At 40.6% G+C, this 24,000-nt stretch overlaps 1 protein-coding gene across 1 annotated transcript in view; it reads right to left on the bottom strand.

The window, feature by feature from the left end:
- LOC128665880 (inositol-trisphosphate 3-kinase B) overlaps positions 1-24,000 on the bottom strand; it is a 310,718-nt gene that overhangs the window by 237,537 nt on the left and 49,181 nt on the right. Inside the window, exon 2 of the mRNA XM_053720127.1 lies at positions 18,685-19,176. Within this exon, the coding sequence (XP_053576102.1) occupies positions 18,685-19,023 (339 nt within the window). The 5' untranslated portion in view covers positions 19,024-19,176. The remainder of the gene's footprint in view (positions 1-18,684; positions 19,177-24,000) is intronic.

Raw genomic sequence — 24,000 nt, 5'->3', positions numbered from 1 at the left:
AAACCTTAGGTACCGATAATGATCTTTGTGAATCGGTATGTGAAGGTAGGCATCCTTTAAGTCCACTGTGGTCATATATTGACCCTCTTGGATCATGGGTAGGATGGTCCGAATGGTTTCCATCTTGAACGATGGAACCCTTAGGAATTTGTTTAAGATTTTCAAGTCTAAGATTGGTCTGAAGGTTCCCTCTTTCTTGGGAACCACAAACAGATTTGAATAAAACCCTTGCCCCTGTTCCGTTCGCGGAACTGGGTGGATCACTCCCATCACTAAGAGGTCTTGTACACATTGTAGAAATGCATCTTTCTTTACTAGGTTTGTTGATAACCTTGACAGATAAAACCTCCCTTGTGGAGGAGAAGTTTTTAAATCCAGAAGGTATCCCTGAGATATAATCTCCAACGTCCAGGGATCCTGTACATCTCTTGCCTAAGCCTGGCTGAAGAGAGAAAGTCTGCCCCCCACTAGATCCGTCTCCCGAAAGGGGGCCCTGTCTTCATGCTGTCTTAGGGGCGGAAGTAGGCTTTCTGGCCTGCTTGCCCTTGTTCCATGACTGGTTGCCTTTCCAACCCTGTCTGTAACGAGCAGTAGTTCCTTCCTGTTTTGGAGCGGAGGAAGTTGATGCTGCTCCTGCCTTGAAATTACGAAAGGCACGAAAATTAGACTGTTTGGCTTTTGATTTGGCCCTGTCCTGAGGAAGGGTGTGGTCCTTACCTCCAGTATTGTCAGCAATAATTTCCTTCAAGCCGGGCCCGAATAAGGTCTGCCCTTTGAAAGGAATGTTTAGTAGTTTAGACTGACCAGGATTTAAGCCATAGCGCTCTGCACGCCTGTATGGTGAATCCGGAATTCTTAGCCGTAAGTTTGGTTAAATGCACTACGGCATCCGAAACAAACGCATTAGCCAGCTTAAGGGTTCTAATCTTGCTCAAAGATTCATCCAATGGTGCTGTGCGAATCGCCTCTTCCAGAGACTCAAACCAGAATGCCGCTGCAGCAGTGACAGGCGCAATGCATGCAAGAGGCTGTAATATAAAACCTTGTTGAACAAACATTTTCTTAAGGTAACCCTCTAATTTTTTATCCATTGGATCTGAGAAAGCACAGCTATCCTCCACCGGGATAGTGGTACGCTTGGCTAAAGTAGAAACTGCTCCCTCCACCTTAGGGACCGTCTGCCATAAGTCTCGTGTGGTGGCGTCTATAGGGAACATTTTTCTAAATATCGGAGGAGGGGAAAAAGGCACACCGGGTCTATCCCACTCCTTGCTAATAATCTCTGTAAGCCTCTTTGGTATAGGAAAAACGTCAGTACACACCGGTACCGCATAGTATTTATCTAGCCTACATAATTTCTCTGGGATTGCCACCGTGTCACAATCATTCAGAGCCGCTAACACCTCCCCTAGCAACACACGGAGGTTCTCAAGCTTAAATTTAAAATTTGAAATTTCTGAATCCGGTCTCCCCGAATCAGAACCGTCACCCACAGAATGAAGCTCTCCGTCCTCATGTTCTGCAAATTGTGACGCAGTATCAGACATGGCTCTCGTGTCATCGGCGCGCTCTGTCCTTAACCCAGAGCTGTCGCGCTTGCCTCTTAACTCGGGCATATTGTATAATACTTCTTTCATAACATTAGCCATATCATGTAAAATGATTTGTAAGGGCCTTGATGTACTTGGCGCCTCAATCTTACGCACCTCCCGAGCGGGAGACGAAGGTACTGACACGTGAGGAGAGTTAGACGGCATAACTTCCCCCTCGTTGTCTGGTGATAATTTCTTTATCGGTACAGATTGACTTTTATTCAAAGTAATATCAATACAATTGGTACACATATTTCTATTGGGCTCCACATCGGCTTTTAAACATAATGAACAAGCAGATTCCTCTGTATCAGACATGTTTAAACAGACTAGCAATGAAGCTAGCAAGCTTGGAAATTACTTTCAATAAGTTTACAAGCAATATAAAAAACGCTTCAGCGCTTTTCTTTAAAAAACACAGTTGCATAACAAGAACTAATTCAGTTATAGTCAACAATTCTTTAAAAGTATTAATTAGCAGAGGATTGCACCCATTAGCAAAAGGATGATTAACCCCTCAGTACCCAAAAACGGATATCAAATTAAGATTTAACGCTTTTATCACAGTCAAACACACTGTCACAGGTCTGCTGTGACTGATTACCTCCCTCAAAAATGAATTTTGAAGATCCCTGAGCTCTCTGGAGACGTCCTGGATCAAAGAGGAAGAAGCAGGAAGACTGTGCTAGAATTTTAACTGCGCAACAAGGCGCTAAAAAAAGGTCCCTCCCACTCCTATTACAACAGTGGGAGACCTGATATAACGGTTTCTATGCAGAAATATACGTTAGCCATGTGGAAAAAAATCATGCCCAAAAAGATTTATCACCAAAGTACATAATTTCTCTGGGATTGCCACCGTGTCACAATCATTCAGAGCCGCTAACACCTCCCCTAGCAACACACGGAGGTTCTCAAGCTTAAATTTAAAATTTGAAATTTCTGAATCCGGTCTCCCCGAATCAGAACCGTCACCCACAGAATGAAGCTCTCCGTCCTCATGTTCTGCAAATTGTGACGCAGTATCAGACATGGCTCTCGTGTCATCGGCGCGCTCTGTCCTTAACCCAGAGCTGTCGCGCTTGCCTCTTAACTCGGGCATATTGTATAATACTTCTTTCATAACATTAGCCATATCATGTAAAATGATTTGTAAGGGCCTTGATGTACTTGGCGCCTCAATCTTACGCACCTCCCGAGCGGGAGACGAAGGTACTGACACGTGAGGAGAGTTAGACGGCATAACTTCCCCCTCGTTGTCTGGTGATAATTTCTTTATCGGTACAGATTGACTTTTATTCAAAGTAATATCAATACAATTGGTACACATATTTCTATTGGGCTCCACATCGGCTTTTAAACATAATGAACAAGCAGATTCCTCTGTATCAGACATGTTTAAACAGACTAGCAATGAAGCTAGCAAGCTTGGAAATTACTTTCAATAAGTTTACAAGCAATATAAAAAACGCTTCAGCGCTTTTCTTTAAAAAACACAGTTGCATAACAAGAACTAATTCAGTTATAGTCAACAATTCTTTAAAAGTATTAATTAGCAGAGGATTGCACCCATAGAAGGAGACCATTGAATTAAAAAAGGTCCCTCCCACAAAACGATTAACATGCCAGTAAACGTTTTATTAAAAAACATTTCAGATGCTGTGTAAAGTTATCACTAAGCCTGCTACCAGTCGCTACCACTGCAGTTAAGGCTCACACATTATATCAGTATTAACAGTATTTTTTCAGTCAAATTCTAGTCCCTAGAAAATAACTCTACTGTGCATACATTTATCAGCCTGATACCAGTCACTACTACTGCATTTAAGGCTGTACTTACATCATACGGGTAACAGCAGTGTTTTCTTAGTCAATTCCATTCCCAGAAAATATTGTACTGCACATACCTCATTTGCGGGAGACCCTGCATGCTATTCCCAGTTTCTAAAGTTACCCCACTCCTCAGAATGTCGAGAACAGCCAGTGGATCTTAGTTACGCCTGCTAAGATCATAGAAAACGCAGGCAGTTTCTTCTTCCAAATACTGCCTGAGATAGAAAAAAACAGCACACTCCGGTGCCATTTAAAATAACAAACTTTTGATTGAAGAATAATTAAGTAAAAACTCCAACTCCTCTCGCGACCTCCTTCTTTGTTGAGGGTTGCAAGAGAATGACTGGGTATGACATGTGAGGGGAGGAGCTATATAGCAGCTCTGCTTGGGTGATCCTCTTGCAACTTCCTGTTGGGAAGGAGAATATATCCCATAAGTAATGGATGACCCGTGGACTGAACACACTTAACAAGAGAAATTGATAATAGGAGTAAATTGGAAAGTTGCTTAAAACTGCATGCTCTATCTGAATCATGAAAGAATAAAATTGGGTTTAGTGTCCCTTTAAAGGGACATAAAACCCTTTTTTTCTTTATGATTCAGATAGAACATACCATTTTAAACAACTTTCCAATTTACTTATATTATATTTTCTTTTTTTTTTGTTATTCTTTGTTGAAAAGCAGAAAGGTAAGTTCATGAGTGTGCAGCATTATATGGCAACAGTTTTTGCAAGAGCACTAGATGGCAGTACTATTTCCTGTCATGTAGTGCTTCAGACACGTGCACGCTAACTATCTATCTCTTCAACAAAGAATACCATTAGAACAAAGCTAATTTGATAATAGAAGTAAATTGGAAACTTTTTTTAAAAATTGTGTTCTCTATCAAAATAATTAAAGAAAATGTTTGTTTTTTATGTCCCTTTAACTGAACACAGAAACTGCTAGATTTGTTAGCAGAGATGCTTCCAAGCAGAACAAAGAATTGAACAAGGAGTTGTTGAGACTTCCACAAAGTGTTTAGTCGCCTGATGAAATAAAGTTCCTCCTATATGTGATTACAGTGATTTGCCTTTCGGCCAGAGTATGCCATCTTTACCAACTAACCATCCCTTTAACTAAGCTAAGAATTGCATAATGTATACTCATTGCTTTGTTTTAGTATAAGTTTTCAATAAAAAAAAGTGATCTGATTTCACAGAATTCTGGTTTCAGCACTAATAGGCACACTTGGCACTAGGCCTGCACTTTAGCCAGGATAAGAGGGACACCCGCCCAGGGCCACACTCTTTGGGGGCCCCCACAAAGTCAGAGGTGATGTTATGAGATGGTGCAATGCATCTGTTGTATTTAGTTTATGATATTAGGAGGTCTAATAGTTTGTGTTATTCCTTATATAGGTATCACTGAGTGTTGGCACAGGTGTGGGCCATCGAGGGGCAGTGCATACAGGGGAGGGGAATAAGGGCACTGGGCTTAGTGGCCCCACTAATTTATCTCGCCCAGAGAGTGCACAAAACACATGGCACTCTCCCTGGCACAAAACATGTGACACTCTCCCTGGCACAAAACATGTGACACTCTCCCTGGCACAAAACATGTGACACTCTCCCTGGCACAAAACATGTGACACTCTCCCTGGCACAAAACATGTGACACTCTCCCTGGCACAAAACATGTGACACTCTCCCTGGCACAAAACATGTGACACTCTCCCTGGCACAAAACATGTGACACCATCCCTGGCACAAAACTTGTGGCACTCTCCCTGGCACAAAACATGTGGCACTCTCCTGGTCACAAAGCACTTGGCACTCTCCCTGGCACAAAACATGTGACACTATCCCTGGCACAAAACTTGTGGCACTCTCCCTGGCACAAAACATGTGGCACTCTCCCTGGCACAAAACATGTGGCACTCTCCCTGGCACAAAACATGGGGCACTCTCCCTGGCACAAAAAACTTGGCACTCTCCCTGGCACAAAACACTTGGCACTCTCCCTGGCACAAAACATGTGGTGCTCTCCCTGGCACAAAACATGTGGTGCTCTCCCTGGCACAACACATGTGGCACTCTCCCTATTACAAACACATAGCGCTCATCCTGGCACAAAACACATGGCACTCTCCATGGCACTCTCCCTGTCACAAAACATGTGGCGCTCTTCCTGGCACAAAACACGTGAAGCTCTCCCTGGCACAAAACACGTGGCACTCTCCTTGGCACAAAACATGTGGCGCTCTTCCTGGCACAAAACACGTGGCACTCTCCCTGGCACAAAACACGTGACGCTCTCCCTGGCACAAAACACATGGCACTCTCCCTGGCACAAAACACGTGACGCTCTCCCTGCCACAAAACATGTGGCACTCTCCCTGGCACAAAACATGTGTTACTCTCCTTGGCACAAAACATGTGGCACTCTCCCTGGCACAAAACATGTGGCGCTCTTCCTGGCACAAAACACGTGGCATGCTTCCTGGCACAAAACACGTGGCATGCTTCCTGGCACAAAACACGTGGCACTTTACCTGGCACAAAACACATGGCACTCTCCCTGGCACAAAACACGTGACGCTCTCCCTGGCACAAAACACATGGCACTCTCCCTGGCACAAAACACGTGACGCTCTCCCTGGCACAAAACACATGGCACTCTCCCTGGCACAAAACACGTGACGCTCTCCCTGGCACAAAACACATGGCACTCTCCCTGGCACAAAACACGTGACGCTCTCCCTGGCACAAAACACGTGACGCTCTCCCTGGCACAAAACACGTGGCACTCTCCCTGGCACAAAACACATGACGCTCTCCCTGGCACAAAACACGTGGCACTCTCCCTGGCACAAAACATGTGACGCTCTCCCTGGCACAAAACACATGGCACTCTCCCTGGCACAAAACACGTGACGCTCTCCCTGGCACAAAACACGTGGCACTCTCCCTGTCACAAAACACGTGGCACTCTCCCTGGCACAAATCAGGTAGCCATCTAGCATAGAAAGAAAGAAGCAATGACTCTTCTCACTTTAGGATAAGCACAGAAGAAAAAAAAGGGATTTATGAGTGTTTATAATTGTAACCTGCTATGAGGAGACAGAATGAAGCCAAAAATCCATCCCTCTCACTGTAAAATGACACCATAATTGTATTCCTCAAATGAAATAAGTTCAGCTGTGTAATGTCAGAATGAAACCCACGTACAAAATGCCAACGTATAATTATGGTTCTGGCAGTGCCATGTAATCCGCCTTCTCTCTCTCTAAACAACTCAACAGGTGTAATTTGCATCTTCGCTCACTGATAAGATGCTTTTCTCTAGTATGTTCTGCATTTTTAACCCGATTGTTGCTGGAATGGACCTCTTCAGTGTAATATATGATAATCAGCTTTGTTTGGTCCCATCAGGCAAATCCAGAGCCAAACTTTGCCAGTCACAGTAAATTTCATCGTTCATATAGAACATACCATTTAAAACAACTTTTAAACTTACTTCTGTTGACATATTTGCTTCATTCTCTTTGTATCCTTGGAATGTTTTTTTTTTTTTTTTTTTGAGTTCTAGTTGGAAGATAATGAATACCTGTGGATAACTAAAGGGAAATTAAACAGCTGGGAACAACTACATTAGGAGTCATGTGACAGGAGCAGCCATCTTTTATCTCACGTATTGCTGCATCATGTGACAGCAGCAGCCATCTTGTATCTCATGTATTGCTGCATCATCTGACAGGAGCAGCCATCTTTTATCTCATGTATTGCTGCATCATGTGACAAGAGCAGCCATCTTGTATCTCATGTATTACTGCATCATGTGACAGGGGGACGTTCACAGATCTGCTTTGTGACAGTTGCACCTTTACTACAGGTTACCTCACATTACATAGAGCAAAAGAGTTACATTTTATACTGGGCGCTGCCATATTGTATCTCACATATCGCTGAATCATGTGACAAGAGCACCCAACTTGTATCTCACGTATTGCTGAATCATGTGACAAGAGCAGCCATCTTGTATCTCATGTATTGCTGTATCATGTGACAGAAGCAGCCATCTTGTATTTTATGTATTGCTGCATCATGTGACAGAAGCAGCCATCTTGTATCTCATGTATTGCTGTATCATGTGACAGAAGCAGCCATCTTGTATTTTATGTATTGCTGCATCATGTGACAGGAGCAGCCATCTTGTATCTCATGTATTGCTGCATCATGTGACAGGAGCAGCCATCTTGTATCTCATGTATTGCTGCATCATGTGACAGGAGCAGCCATCTTGTATCTCATGTATTGCTGCATCATGTGACAGAAGCAGCCATCTTGTATCTCATGTATTGCTGCGTCATGTGACAGGAGCAGCCATCTTGTATCTCATGTATTGCTGCATCATGTGACAGGAGCAGCCATCTTGTATCTCATGTATTGCTGCATCATGTGACAGAAGCAGCCATCTTGTATTTTATGTATTGCTGCATCATGTGACAGAAGCAGCCATCTTGTATCTCATGTATTGCTGCGTCATGTGACAGGAGCATGTTCACAGATCTGCTTTTTGACAGCTGCACCTTTACTTCAGATTAGCTCATATAATACAGAGCAGAAGAGTTACATTTTGTAGGTTTTTTGCACAGTTTAAAAGTTACATAAAAAATATAAGGTCCAAGATGGCGGCGCCCAGTGTGAAGATGCAGAGCTTCACAAACTGATACTTGTAAAATAAGAGAATGATTATAAAGACAGCTGCAGGCACAAGAGAGAAAACAGTGGTATGATTACTAGTAACCTGCTACTGTAGTTGTACTCAGCAATTTAATGTCCCTTTAAACAAGGGCTCTTCAAACCACCATGTTTACTGGGTCGCGACTTGTGTGTGATATATGAGAGTGTGTGTGTTGTATGAGAGTGTGTGTTATATGAGTGTGTGTGTTATATGAGTGAGTGTGTGTGTGTTACATGAGAGTGTGTGTGTTGTATGAGAGTGTGTGTGTTGTATGAGAGTGTGTGTGTTATATGAGTGTGTGTGTGTGTGTGTGTGTTATATGAGTGAGTGTGTGTGTGTTACATGAGAGTGTGTGTGTTGTATGAGAGTGTGTGTGTTATATGAGTGTGTGTGTGTGTGTGTGTGTTATATGAGTGTGTGTTACATGAGAGTGTGTGTGTTGTATGAGAGTGTGTGTGTGTGTGTGTTATATGAGTGTGTGTGTGTGTGTGTGTTACATGAGAGTGTGTGTGTTGTATGAGAGTGTGTGTGTGTGTGTTATATGAGTGTGTGTGTGTGTGTTATATGAGAGTGTGTGTGTTATATGAGAGTGTGTGTGTGTGTTATATAAGAGTGTGTGTGTGTTATATGAGAGTGTGTGTGTGTGTTATATAAGAGTGTGTGTGTGTTATATGAGAGTGTGTGTGTTATATGAGTGTGTGTGTGTGTGTGTGTTATATGAGAGTGTGTGTGTTATATGAGAGTGTGTGTGTGTTATATAAGAGTGTGTGTGTGTTATATGAGAGTGTGTGTGTTATATGAGAGTGTGTGTGTGTGTTATATAAGAGTGTGTGTGTGTTATATGAGAGTGTGTGTGTGTTATATGAGAGTGTGTATGTTATGTGAGAGTGTGTGTGTTAAATGAGAGAGTGAGTGTGTTATAATAGAGTGTGTGTGTTATATGAGAGTGTGTGTGTGTGTTATATGAGAGTGTGTGTGTGTGTTATATGAGAGTGTGTGTGTGTAATATGAGAGAGTGTGTGTGTGTGTGTTATATGAGAGTGTGTGTGTGTTATATGACAGTGTGTGTGTTATATAAGAGAGTGTGTGTGTTATATGAGAGTGTGTGTGTTATATGTGTGTGTGTTATATGAGAGTGTGTGTGTGTTATATGAGAGTGTGTGTGTTATATGAGAGTGTGTGTGTGTGTTATATGAGAGTGTGTGTGTGTTATATGAGAGTATGTGTGTATTATATGAGAGTGTGTGTGTTATATAAGAGTGTGTGTGTGTTATATAAGAGTGTGTTATATGAGAGTATGTGTGTGTTATATGAGAGTGTGTGTGTGTTATATGAGCGTGTGTGTTATATGAGAGTGTGTGTGTGTATGTGTTATATGAGAGAGTGTGTGTTATATGAGAGTGTGTGTGTGTGTTATATGATAGTGTGTGTGTGTGTGTTATATGAGTGTGTGTGTTATATGAGAGTGTGTGTGTGTTATGTGAGAGTACGTGTGTGTTATATGAGAGTGTGTGTATTATATGAGAGTGTGTGTATCATATGAGTGTGTGTGTGTGTGTGTGTTATATGAGAGTGTGTGTGTGTTATATGAGAGTATGTGTGTTATATGAGAGTGTGTGTGTTATATGAGAGTGTGTCTGTTATATTCGAGAGTGTGTGTGTATGTGTTTTATAAGAGTGTGTGTTATATGAGAGTGTGTGTGTGTTATATGAGAGTGTGTGTGTGTGTTATATGAGAGTGTGTGTGTGTTATATGAGTGTGTGTGTTATATGAGAGTATGTGTGTTATATGAGAGTGTGTGTGTTATATGAGAGTGTGTCTGTTATATTCGAGAGTGTGTGTGTATGTGTTTTATAAGAGTGTGTGTTATATGAGTGTGTGTGTGTGTTATATGAGAGTGTGTGTGTGTTATATGAGTGTGTGTGTTATATGATAGTGTGTGTGTGTTATATGATAGTGTGTGTGTGTGTTATATGAGTGTGTGTGTGTTATATGAGAGAGTGTGTGTGTTATATGAGAGTGTGTGTTATATGACAGTGTGTGTGTTATATGACAGTGTGTGTGTGTTATATGAGAGTGTGTGTGTGTGTGTTATATGAGAGTGTGTGTGTGTTAATGAGAGTGTGTGTGTGTTATATGAGACTGTGTGCGTATTATATGAGAGTGTGTGTATTATATGAGAGTGTGTGTGTGTTATATGAGTGTGTGTGTGTATTATATGAGAGTGTGTGTGTGTTATATGAGAGTGTGTGTGTTATATGAGAGTGTATGTGTTATATGAGAGTGCATGTGTTATATGAGAGTGCATGTGTTATATGAGAGTGTGTGTGTTATATGAAAGTGTGTGTGTGTGTCATATGAGAGTATGTTATATGAGAGAGTGTGTGTGTGTTATATGAGAGTGTGTCTGTTATATGAGAGTGTGTGTGTGTTATATGAGAGTGTGTCTGTTATATGAGAGTGTGTGTGTGTTATATGAGAGTGTGTGTTATATGAGAGAGTGTGTGTGTTATATGAGAGTGTGTGTGTGTTATATGAGTGTGTGTGTTATATGAGAGTATGTGTGTTATATGAGAGTGTGTGTGTTATATGAGAGTGTGTCTGTTATATTCGAGAGTGTGTGTGTATGTGTTTTATAAGAGTGTGTGTTATATGAGTGTGTGTGTGTGTTATATGAGAGTGTGTGTGTGTTATATGAGTGTGTGTGTTATATGATAGTGTGTGTGTGTTATATGATAGTGTGTGTGTGTGTTATATGAGTGTGTGTGTGTGTGTTATATGAGAGAGTGTGTGTGTTATATGAGAGTGTATGTTATATGACAGTGTGTGTGTTATATGACAGTGTGTGTGTGTTATATGAGAGTGTGTGTGTGTTATATGAGAGTGTGTGTGTGTTATATGAGAGTGTGTGTGTGTTATATGAGACTGTGTGCGTATTATATGAGAGTGTGTGTATTATATGAGAGTGTGTGTGTGTTATATGAGTGTGTGTGTGTATTATATGAGAGTGTGTGTGTGTTATATGAGAGTGTGTGTGTTATATGAGAGTGTATGTGTTATATGAGAGTGCATGTGTTATATGAGAGTGTGTGTGTTATATGAAAGTGTGTGTGTGTGTCATATGAGAGTATGTTATATGAGAGAGTGTGTGTGTGTTATATGAGAGTGTGTCTGTTATATGAGAGTGTGTGTGTGTTATATGAGAGTGTGTCTGTTATATGAGAGTGTGTGTGTGTTATATGAGAGTGTGTCTGTTATATGAGAGAGTGTGTGTGTTATATGAGAGTGTGTGTGTGTTATATGAGTGTGTGTTTTATATGAGAGAGTGTGTGTGTGTTATATAAGTGTGTGTGTGTGTTATATGAGTGTGTGTGTGTTATATGAGAGTGTGTGTGTATTATATGAGAGTGTGTGTGTGTGTGTGTGTGTGTTATATGAGTGCGTGTGTGTGTGTTATATGAGAGTATGTGTGTTACATGAGACTGTGTGTGTGTTATATGAGAGTGTGTGTGTTATATGAGAGTGTGTGTGTGTGTTATATGAGAGTGTGTGTGTTATATGAGAGTGTGTGTGTTATATGAGTGTGTGTGTGTGTTATATGAGAGTGTGTGTGTTATATGAGAGTGTGTTATATGAGAGTATGTGTGTGTGTTATATGAGAGTGTGTGTGTTACATGAGAGTGTGTGTGTGTGTGTTATATGAGAGTGTGTGTTGTGTTATATGAGAGTGTGTGTGTTATATGAGAGTGTGTGTGTTATATGAGAGTGTGTGTGTTATGAGAGTGTGTTATATGAGAGTATGTGTGTGTGTTATATGAGAGTGTGTGTGTGTGTTATATGAGTGTGTGTGTGTGTGTGTGTGTTATATGAGTGTGTGTGTGTGTTATATGAGAGTGTGTGTGTTATATGAGTGTGTGTGTGTGTGTTATATGAGAGTGTGTGTGTTATATGAGTGTGTGTGTGTTATATGAGAGTGTGTTATATGAGAGTGTGTGTGTGTGTGTGTGTTATATGAGAGTGTGTGTGTGTGTTATATAAGAGTGTGTGTTATATGAGAGTGTGTGTGTTATATGAGAGAGTGTGTGTGTGTGTGTTATATGAGAGTGTGTGTGTGTTATATGAGTGTGTGTGTGTTATATGAGAGAGTGTGTGTGTGTGTTATATGAGAGTGTGTGTGTTATATGAGAGTGTATGTGTGTTATATGAGAGTATGTGTGTGTTATATGAGAGTGTGTGAGTGTTATATGAGAGTGTGTGCGTGTTATATGAGAGTGCGTGTGTGTTATATGAGAGTGTGTGTGTTATATGAGTGTGTGTTATATGAGTGTGTGTTATATGAGAGTGTGTGTGTTATATGAGAGTGTGTGTGTTATATAAGAGTGTGTGTGTGTTATATGAGAGTGTGTTATATGAGAGTGTGTGTGTGTGTTATATGAGTGTGTGTGTGTTTGTGTGTTATATGAGAGTGTGTCTGTTATATGAGAGAGTGTGTGTGTTATATGAGAGTGTGTGTGTTATATGAGAGTGTGTGTATGTTATATGAGAGTGTGTGTGTGTTATGTGAGAGTGTGTGTGTTATATGAGAGAGTGTGTTATATGAGAGTGTGTGTTATATGAGAGTGTGTGTGTTATATGAGAGTGTGTGTGTGTTATATGAGAGTGTGTGTGTGTTATATGAGAGTGTGTGTTTTATATGAGAGAGTGTGTGATATGAGAGTGTGTGTATTATATGAGAGTGTGTGTGTGTTATATCAGAGTATGTGTGTTATATGAGAGTGTGGGTATTATATGAGAGTGTGTGTATTATATGAGATTGTGTGTGTTATATGAGAGTGTGTGTGTGTTATATGAGGGTGTCTGTTATATGAGAGTGTGTGTGTGTTTTATAAGAGTGTGTGTTATATGAGAGTGTGTGTGTTATATGAGAGTGTGTGTGTTATATGAGAGAGTGTGTGTGTGTTATATGAGAGTGTGTGTGTTATATGAGAGTGTGTGTGTGTGTGTGTTATATGAGTGTGTGTGTGTGTTATATGAGAGTGTGTGTGTTATATGAGAGTGTGTGTGTGTGTTATATGAGAGTGTGTGTGTTATATGAGTGTGTGTGTGTTATATGAGAGTGTGTTATATGAGAGTGTGTGTGTGTGTGTTATATGAGAGTGTGTGTGTGTGTTTTATAAGAGTGTGTGTTATATAAGAGTGTGTGTGTGTTATATGAGAGTGTGTGTGTTATATGAGAGTGTGTGTGTGTTATATGAGTGTGTGTGTTATATGAGAGTGCGTGTGTTATATGAAAGTGTGTGTGTGTGTGTCATATGAGAGTATGTTATATGAGAGAGTGTGCGTGTGTTATATGAGAGACACACTCTCATATAACACACACTCTCATATAACACACGCACACTCTCTCATATAACATACTCTCATATGACACACACACACACTCTCATATAACACACACACACTCTCATATAACAGACACACTCTCATATAACACACACACACTCTCATATAACAGACACACTCTCATATAACACACACTGTTATATGAGAGTGTGTGTGTGTTATATGAGAGTGTGTCTGTTATATGAGAGTGTGTGTGTTATATGAGAGTGTGTGTGTTATATGAGAGTGTGTTTGTGTTATATGATAGTGTGTGTGTGTGTTATATGAGAGAGTGTGTGTGTGTTATATGAGAGTGTGTGTTTTATGAGAGTGTGTGTGTTATATGAGAGTGTGTGTGTGTTATATGATAGTGTGTGTGTGTGTTATATGAGAGTGTGTGTTATATAAGAGTGTGTGTGTTATATGAGAGTGTGTGTGTTATATGAGAGTGTGTGTGTGTGTTATATGAGAGTGTGTGTGTGTTATATGAGAGTGTGTGTTTGTTATATGAGAGTGTGTGTTATATGAGAGTGTGTGTGTTATATGAGAGTGTGTCTGTTATATGAGAGTGTGTGTGTGTTATATGAGAGTGTGTGTGTTATATGAGAGTGTGTGTGTGTGTGTTATATGAGAGTGTGTGTGTTATATGAGTGTGTGTGTTATATGAGAGTGTGTGTGTTATATGAGAGAGTGTGTGTGTGTGTGTTATATGAGAGTGTGTGTGTGTGTTATATGAGAGTGTGTGTGTGTTATATGAGTGTGTGTTATATGAGTGTGTGTGTGTTTTATGAGAGAGTGTGTGTGTTATATGAGAGTGTGTTATAGGAGAGTATGTGTGTTATATGAGACTGAGTGTGTGTTATATGAGAGTGTGTGTGTTATATGAGATTGTGTGTGTTATATGAGAGTGTGTGTGTGTTATATGAGAGTGTGTGTGTTATATGAGAGTGTGTGTGTGTTATATGAGAGTGTGTGTGTTATATGAGTGTGTGTGTGTTATATGAGAGTGTGTGTGTTATATGAGAGTGTGTGTGTTATATGAGAGTATGTGTGTGTATTATATGAGAGTGTGTGTGTGTGTTATATGAGAGTGTGTGTGTTATATGAGAGTGTGTGTGTGTTATATGAGAGTGTGTTATATGAGAGTATGTGTGTGTGTTATATGAGAGTGTGTGTGTGTTATATGAGAGTGTGTGTGTGTTATATGAGAGTGTGTGTGTTATATGAGAGTGTGTGAGTGTGTTATATGAGTGTGTGTGTGTTATATGAGAGAGTGTGTGTGTTATATGAGAGTGTGTGTGTTATATGAGAGTGTGTGTGTTATATGACAGTGTGTGTGTTATATGAGAGAGTGTGTGTGTTATATGAGAGTGTGTGTGTTATATGAGAGTGTGTGTTATATGAGAGTGTGTGTGTGTTATATGAGAGAGTGTGTGTGTTATATGAAAGTGTGTGTGTTATATGAGAGAGTGTGTGTGTTATATGAGAGTGTGTGTGTTATATGAAAGAGTGTGTGTGTTATATGAGAGTGTGTGTGTGTTATATGAGAGTGTGTGTGTGTTATATGAGAGTATGTGTGTGTTATATGAGAGTGTGTGTGTGTTATATGAGAGTGTGTGCGTGTTATATGAGAGTGTGTGTGTTATATGAGAGTTTGTGTGTTATATGAGAGTGTGTGTGTTATATGAGAGTGTGTGTGTTATATGAGAGTGTGTGTGTTATATGAGAGTGTGTGTGTTATATGAGAGTGTGTGTGTTATATGAGAGTGTGTGTGTGTGTGTTATATGAGAGTGTGTGTGTGTTATATGAGAGAGTGTGTTATATGAGAGTGTATGTATTATATGAGAGTGTGTGTGTGTGTTATAGGAGAGTATGTGTGTTATATGAGAGTGTGTGTATTATATGAGAGTGTGTGTATTATATGAGATTGTGTGTGTGTGTGTGTTATATGAGAGTGTGTGTGTGTTATATGAGTGTGTCTGTTATATGAGAGTGTGTGTGTGTTTTATAAGAGTGTGTGTTATATGAGAGTGTGTGTTATATAGGAGTGTGTGTGTGTTATATGAGATTGTGTGTGTTATATGAGAGAGTGTGTGTGTGTGTTATATGAGAGTGTGTTGTGTTATATGAGAGTGTGTGTGTGTTATATGAGTGTGTGTATGTTATATGAGAGTGTGTGTGTGTTATATGAGAGTGCGTGTGTGTTATATGAGAGTGTGTGTATTATATGAGAGTGTGTGTATTATATGAGTGTGTGTGTGTTATATGAGAGTGCGTGTGTTATATGAGAGTATGTGTGTTACATGAGAATGTGTGTGTTATATGAGAGTGTGTGTGTGTGTGTTATATGAGAGAGTGTGTGTGTGTGTGTTATATGAGAGTGTGTGTGTTATATGAGAGTGTGTGTGTGTTATATGAGAGAGTGTGTGTGTGTGTTATATGAGAGTGTGTGTGTTATATGAGAGTGTGTGTGTGTTATATGATAGTGTGTGTGTGTGTTATATGAGAGTGTGTGTGTGTGTGTTATATGAGAGTGTGTGTGTTATATGAGTGTGTGTGTGTGTGTGTTATATGAGAGTGTGTGTTTTATATGAGAGAGTGTGTGTGTGTGTGTTATATGAGAGTGTGTGTGTGTTATATGAGAGTGTGTGTGTGTTATATGAGAGTGTGTGTGTGTTATATGAGTGTGTGTTTTATATGAGAGAGTGTGTGTGTTATATAAGTGTGTGTGTGTGTGTTATATGAGTGTGTGTGTGTTATATGAGAGTGTGTTGTGTTATATGAGAGTGTGTGTGTTATATGAGTGTGTGTATGTTATATAAGAGTGTGTGTGTGTTATATGAGAGTGCGTGTGTGTTATATGAGTGTGTGTATTATATGAGAGTGTGTGTATTATATGAGAGTGTGTGTGTGTTATGAGTGTGTGTGTGTTATATGAGAGTGCGTGTGTTATATGAGAGTATGTGTGTTACATGAGAGTGTGTGTGTTACATGAGACTGTGTGTGTTATGAGAGTGTGTGTGTTATATGAGAGTGCATGTGTTATATGAGAGTGTGTGTGTTTTATATGAGTGTGTGTGTGTGTGTGTTATATGAGAGTGTGTGTGTGTGTGTTATATGAGTGTGTTTGTGTTATATGAGAGTGTGTGTGTGTGTTATGAGTGTGTGGTGTGTGTTATATGAGTGTGTGTGTTATATGAGAGTGTGTGTGTGTGCTATGAGTGTGTGGTGTGTGTTATATGAGTGTGTGTGTTATATGTGTGTGTGTGTGTGTGTGTTATGAGTGTGTGTGTGTTATATGAGAGTGTGTATGTTATATGAGTGTGTGTGTGTTGTATGAGAGTGTGTGTGTGTGTGTGTGTGTGTAAGAGAGTGTGTGTGTGGTGGGTGGGTGTGAGTGAGAGTGTGTGTGTTGTATAAGAGTGTTTGTGGTGTGCGTGTGCTGTAGGAGAGTGTGTTGTATATTAGAATGTGTGTGGTGTGTGTGTGTTGTAGGAGTGTGTGTGTGTTGTAGGAGAGAGTGTGTTGTATATGAGAGTGTGTGTGTGTGTGTTGTATGAGTGTGTGTGGTGTATGTGTTGTAGGAGAGTGTGTGTTATAGGAGAGAGTATGTGGAATATATTAGAGTGTGTGTGGTGTGTGTGTTGTAGGAGTGTGTGTGTGTGTTGTTGGAGTGTGTGTGTGTGTGTGTTGTATGAGTGTATGTGTGTGTATGAGTATGTGTGTGTTGTATGAGAGTGTGTGGTGTGTGTTGCATGAGAGTGTGTGTTGTATGTGTTGTATGAGTGTGTGTGTTGTATGAGAGTGTGTGGTGTGTGTTGTATGAGATTGTGTGGTGTGTGTTGTATGAGAGTGTGTGGTGTGTGGTGTGTGTTGTATGAGAGTGTGTGTATGTGTTGTATGAAAGTGTGTGTGTGTGTTGTATGAGAGTGTGTGTATTGTATGAGTGTCTGTGGTGTGTGTTGTATGAGAGTGTATGTTGCATGAGAGTGTGTGTGAGTGTTGTATGAGTGTGTGTGGTATGAGAGTGTGTATGGTGTGTGTTGTATGAGAGTGTGTGTGGTGTGTGTTGTATGAGTGTGTGCAGTGTGTCTGGTATGAGAGTGTGTGTGGTGTGTGTTGTATGAGAGTGTGTGTATGTGTTGTTTGAGTGTGTGCGTGTTGTATGAGAGTGTGTGTGTGTGTTGTATGAGAGTGTGTGTGTTGTATGAGAGTGTGTGTGTTGTATGAGAGTGTGTGTGTTGTATAAGAGTGTGTGTGTTGTATGAGGGTGTATGTGTTGTATAAGAGTGTGTGTGCTGCATGAGAGTCTGTGTGGTGTTTGTTGTATGAGAGTGTGTGTGTTGTATGAGTGTGTGTGTGGTGTGTGTTGCATGAGAGTATGTTTTATGTTGTATGAGAGTGTGTGTGTGTTGTATGAGAGTGTGTGTTGTATGAGAGTGTATGTGTGTTGTATAAGTGTGTGTGTTGTATGAGAGTATGTGTGTGTTGTATGAGTGTGTGTGGTGTGTGTTGTATGAGAGTATGTGTGTGTTGTATGAGAGTGAGTAAGTTTGTGTTGTATGAGAGTGTGTGTGTGGTGTGTGTTGTATGAGAGTATGTGTGTGTTGTATGGGAGTGTGTGTGGTGTGTGTTGTATGAGAGTATGTGTGTTGTGTGTTATATGAGGAGTATGTGTGTGTTATATGAGAGTGTGTGTGGTGTGTGTTGTATGAGTGTGTGTGGTGAATTATTTCAATCCATCATGTTTTGCCTTTTCAAATTCTACACTGGCTTCTTGAAAATCCATTTTGGCTTTTTTACTGTTTAAAAGATTCTTTAAACACAATCTACACCAGGGCTTGACAAACCCAGGAGCCAGGGAGCCACTGACTCCTAAAATTTTACCACTGGCTCCTAAATTTCTGTGTTATTCTATATAAATATATATAAAAAATACCACTGTCTGGCTTCTAAAAGATTGTCTGACTGGCTCTTAAATTTTAAACAGATTTGTTAACCCCTGGTCTACACAGTATAAAAATTAGAGTATTTCACTATTTACACATCAACCTCCTAGACCAGACATACTCAAACTTAGCCCTCCAGAGGTTTTGGAACTACATTTCGCATGATAATCAGGATGTCTGTCCTAGACAAAATCTCACCTTTCGCAGGATTTTGCGCTTCGTCTGAATTTCTTCCTCCTCACTGAAGACCTGGTCGCTCTCAGGAGATGAGTAAGCCACTGAAGAACACGTAGAAGTGCTGGAGATTGACCTGTCTGAGGACCTCACCATTTTCCTTCTTGAGTGTTCTCCTGGTAGGAACTCCATTGGGTTGTCTTTCCCTGAGGAACCTCTACTCCTTCTCTGGGACGCCTGAGATAGCGGTTGGTTTGTGGAGTCTCCATCTGAAGTATTTCTCCTCTCTGTCTCTGTAATAGTCTCTAATTGAGAAACACTGTGCACGTCGCCCTCCTCAGAATGTTGATTAAATTGTTCCATCTCCTATTTATAGGGCTAAGGCTTTTTTTATCTATCAGTGTTGTTTTGTTCTTTCACCCACGACTGATCAGTCTAGACCGCTGCCTGCTTGCTTTTCCATTTGCTTGCTCAGTAAGGCCTCGTTCAGGTACATTTCTTCTGTCCATCAGACATCTGTGAAAATAGTTTACACAACTTCAGCTCAAAAGTCAGCCTCTCTTAAAGGTAAAGTCAAAATGAAAATGTTATGATTTAGAAAGAGCATGCGATTTTAAACAACTTTCCAATTTGCGTCTATAATCTAATTTGCTTCATTCTCTTATTATCCATTGTTGAAAAGCATACCTAGGTAGGCTCAGGAACTAGCCATGAACTGCTGGGAGCTAACTGTTGATTGATGGCTGCACATATATGCCTCTTGTCTGTGGCTCACCGGATGCGTTCAGCTGGCTCCAAGCAGTGCATTGCTGCTTCTTCAACAAAGGATGTCAAATGAATGACGCAAATTTGATAATAGAAGTAAATTGGAAAGTTGTTTAAAATTATATGCTCTACCTGAATCCCAAAAGAAATCATTTTCAGTGGTATTAGACACAGCTGAAACAAAACCAGTAATATAACAGGAATATCAGGCACTGCATGCATTCCTAATATTCACAACCTACAGTGTTTTACAAAAAACTTACAATACAGGTAGCCCTCAGTTTACGCTGGGGTTAGGTTCCAGAAGGAATGGTTGTATATCGAAACCGTTGTAAATTGAAACCCAGTTTATAATGTAAGTCAATGGGAAGTGAGGCAGATAGGTTCCAGGCCCCTCTCAAAATTGTCATAAGTAAAACCTAATACATTATTTTAAAGCTTTGAAATGAAGACTTTAAATGCTAGACAGCATTATAAACCTAATAAAATAATCACACAACACAAACTTTACTTGCATTTTTCTGCAAACAGTTCTTTCTATGCATTCTAATCTGGACTGATTTATAGGCAGGAAGATCTTGTTCCTTTGAAATCTGCTCGATAGCTCTGTTCTGGTTAAACTGATTAATTTCAGCTTGCTTGGCTTTGCTGCAACACAAGCGGACAGCTCCACCTACTGGCTATTTTAATAAATGCACTGCTTCTAAATGCTTTTCAATAGCAGTCATGACTGGAAAAAAAGGTTGTTATTCTGAAACGGTTTAAATTGAACCGTTGTAAAACGAGGGTCACCTGTACACTGTGGGAATGACATATTTAGGAAGAAAGGCAAAAATGACTGCATCTCAAGAGGTTAATTAATAGTTTTCGTGTGCTGAATTATCAAGCTCCGGTCTAAATACCCACTGCGCCATAACTTGTCCGCCTGCTCTGAGGCAGCGGACAGATATCAATCCTATCGGGTTGATTGACACCCTCTGCTAGCGGCCAATTGGCCGCAAATCTGCAGGGGGCGGCATTGCACCAGCAGTTAACAAGAACTGCTGGTGCAATGATAAATGCCGACAGTGTATGCTGTCGGCATTAATCGATGTGCGGCGGACATGATACGCTACATCGTATCATGTCCGCTCGCACTTTGCTAAATATACCCCTTAGTCTTTCATTTACCATAATTTGCGTTAAGCACCTGTCTGTACTACAAAAGTGGAACGATGCAGATTTAAATGATTGGGAAAGGCAAATGAATTCATTACCTGCTCTAAATGGCAGAATGAAACAGAGCTGTCAATGATATAACAAGACAGTGTGACACTACTTGATGTCACTTCCGCAAATTAGTTAAAGGGACAGTAAATACTTTGGCCTCTATTTATGAAAGGTCTTGCGGAACTGATCTGACAGTGCGGATCAGGTCCGCAAGACCTTGCTGAATGCGGAGAGCAATACGCTCTCCGTATTCAGCATTGCACCAGAAGCTCACAAGAGCTGCTGGTGCAACTCCGCCCCCTGCTGACTCGCGGCCAATCAGCTGCCAGCAGGGAGGTGTCAATCAACCCGATCGTACTCGATCGAGTTGAATTGCGGCGATTCCTGTCCGCCTCATAAGAGCAGGCGGACAGGTTATGGAACAGTGATCTTTGTGACCGCTGCTTCATAACTGCTGTTTTTGGCGAGTCTGAAGACTCGCCAGAAACACGGGCCCACAAGCTCCATTCGGCGCTTGATAGATAGGCCCCTTTGTGATTTTGTTAATGTGTAGTAAAACAACTTTGCAATAGGATTTTATTATTTGTTGTACCCAATTCTCCTGTAATTTAAGTCTTAACATTTTGGGCAAGATTACAAGTGGAGCGCTAAATATCATATTTCATGAAAGCGATATTTGCGCTCCACTGTGTAATACCAGCGCATGCTAATGTGTGCTGGTATTACAAATTGTCAGCAATGCGAACGCAAGCTCATGAGAGCGCACTTCCATAGGCTCCAACGGGAGCCTTCGTTCTGATGCCGTAAGAGACGGAATCAGAACCTAAGCAAAGCCAAAGGGTTAAGTCACGCAGTGACAACAGCAAATATACTTGTAATGGCTGGTTACTTATCGCGCACCCGCAAACGGGCAAATTTGCCCTTTTGCGGGCACACGATCATTTAGCGCTCCACTTGTAATCTAGCCCTAAGAGTTTTTCAATTCTGACAATTGGAAGTGCACACTGCAGGATTCCCGAGCCTAACTTTGCCACATATCTGCCCCTAATTAGATTCAGCAGGATTCAGACAAAAACATGCAAAAAAGTGATTTTTCTAACATACATACAACATGACAGTGGTGAGGCTTACCTACTTAAATAAGGCAACTAGTGGGCGAAAACAAAAAACAACTGCAGCAAACAAGATGTTAAAGGGACAGTCTACTACTTGATGTTTTTATTGTTTAAAAAGATAAGTTAATGCCTTTACTTACTATTCATTCCCCAGCTTTTCACAACCATAATTGTTATATTAATATATTTTATAACCTCTAAATCAAGGCCAGACAGTACTAGTTCATGTGTACTATATAGATAACACTGTGCTCACTTTGATAGTTATTTATGAACCAGCACTCACTGGCTAAAATGCAGGTCTGTAATTAACACTGAGATAAGGGTCTGCAGAGGCTTAGATACAAGGTAATCACAGAGGTAAAAAGTGTATTATTATAACTATGTTGGTTATGCGAAACTGGAGAATGGGTAATAACAGGATTATCTATCTTTTGAAAAAATAAAACATTTCAAGTATACCATCCCTTTAATGCTTTCAAAACGTTTTTAAAACTCGCACACTATGTTTCATTTTTATGCAATACTGCAAGAAATCTCGTAATTAAGTGTAACTGCCCCTTTAAGTTACAATATGGAATAAAAAAATCAGTTTGTGCAAACTTTTCCCGTGTGATTATTCAGGTTTTGAAATATGCAATAAGTCTATCACACGCTCACACTCACACACACACTCAGATATTCTCTCTCTCACACACACAAAGGCACTAACGCTCACACACACTCTAACACACACTCACATATTCTCTCTCTCTCACACAAAGACACAAACTCTCACACTAACACACACAAAGGGGTAGATTTATTAAGCAGCTAATGCTGCTTTTTCCGTCCGATGTTTCCGGCTCGCTGGAAACATGTTAAGAAGCAGTGGTCATAAGACCGCTGCTCTTTAACTTGTCTGCCACCTCTTAGGTACGATGAGGATGATTTGTGCAATGTTAAATGCCAACAGCGATGCAGGGCAGACATGATTCACTATAGCGAATCATGTCTGCCCGGGGTTTAATAAATTGACCCCAAAGACACTAACTTTTTCTCACACTAACACACACAAAGGCACTAATGCTCTCTCACACACACATACAAAGACGCTAACACTCTCTCTCTCTCTCTCTCTCTCTCTCACACACACACACACACACACACACAAACACAGATACTAAAGCTTTCACACACACACACACAGATACTAACACTTTCACACACAAAAAGACACTAACGCTCTCACACACAAAGACACTAACGCTCTCTCACACACTAACACACACAAAGACACTAACACACACACACTAACGCTTTCACACACACACAAAGACACTAACGATCTCACACACACACAAAGACACTAACGCTCTGTCATACACTAACAAACACAAAGACACTAACGCTCTCACACACACAAAGACACTAACACTCTCACACACACAAAGACACTAACACTCTCACACACACACACAAAGACACTAACACTCTCACACACACAAAGACAATAACGCTCTGACAGACACACACACACACACAAAGACACTAACTCTCTCTCACACACACACAAAGACACTAACACCCACACACACAAAGACACTAACGCTCTTTCTCACACGCACACACAGATACTAACGCTTTTACACACACACACAAAGACACTAACGCTCTCACTCACACACAAAGACACTAATGCTCTCACACACACACAAAGACACTAATGCTCTCACACACTCACACAAAGGCACTAACGCTCTCACACACAGACACAAAGACACTAACACCCACACACACAAAGACACTAACGCTCACACACAAAGACACTAACACTCTTTCTCACACGCACACACAGATACTAACGCTTTTACACACACACACAAAGACACTAACGCTCTCACTCACACACAAAGACACTAACGCTCTCACACACACACAAAGACACTAATGCTCTCACACACTCACACAAAGGCACTAACGCTCTCACACACAGACACTAACGTTCTCACAAAGACACTAACACTCTCTCACACATACACATAGATAGTAACTCTTTCACATACACACAAAGACACTAACGTTCTCTCACACACTAACACACACACAAAAACACTAACACTCACACACACAAAGATATTAATGCTCTCTCTCACACTTACACACACAAAGACACTAACGCTCTCACAGACACTAACACACACAAAGACACTCTCTCACACACACACAAAGGCACTAACACTCTCACAAAGACACTAACATTCACACACAC

This window comes from Bombina bombina, chromosome 7 (assembly GCF_027579735.1).
Source record: "Bombina bombina isolate aBomBom1 chromosome 7, aBomBom1.pri, whole genome shotgun sequence".
NCBI classification, from domain to species: domain Eukaryota; kingdom Metazoa; phylum Chordata; class Amphibia; order Anura; family Bombinatoridae; genus Bombina; species Bombina bombina.
This window is presented reverse-complemented; position numbering and strand designations above follow the sequence as displayed.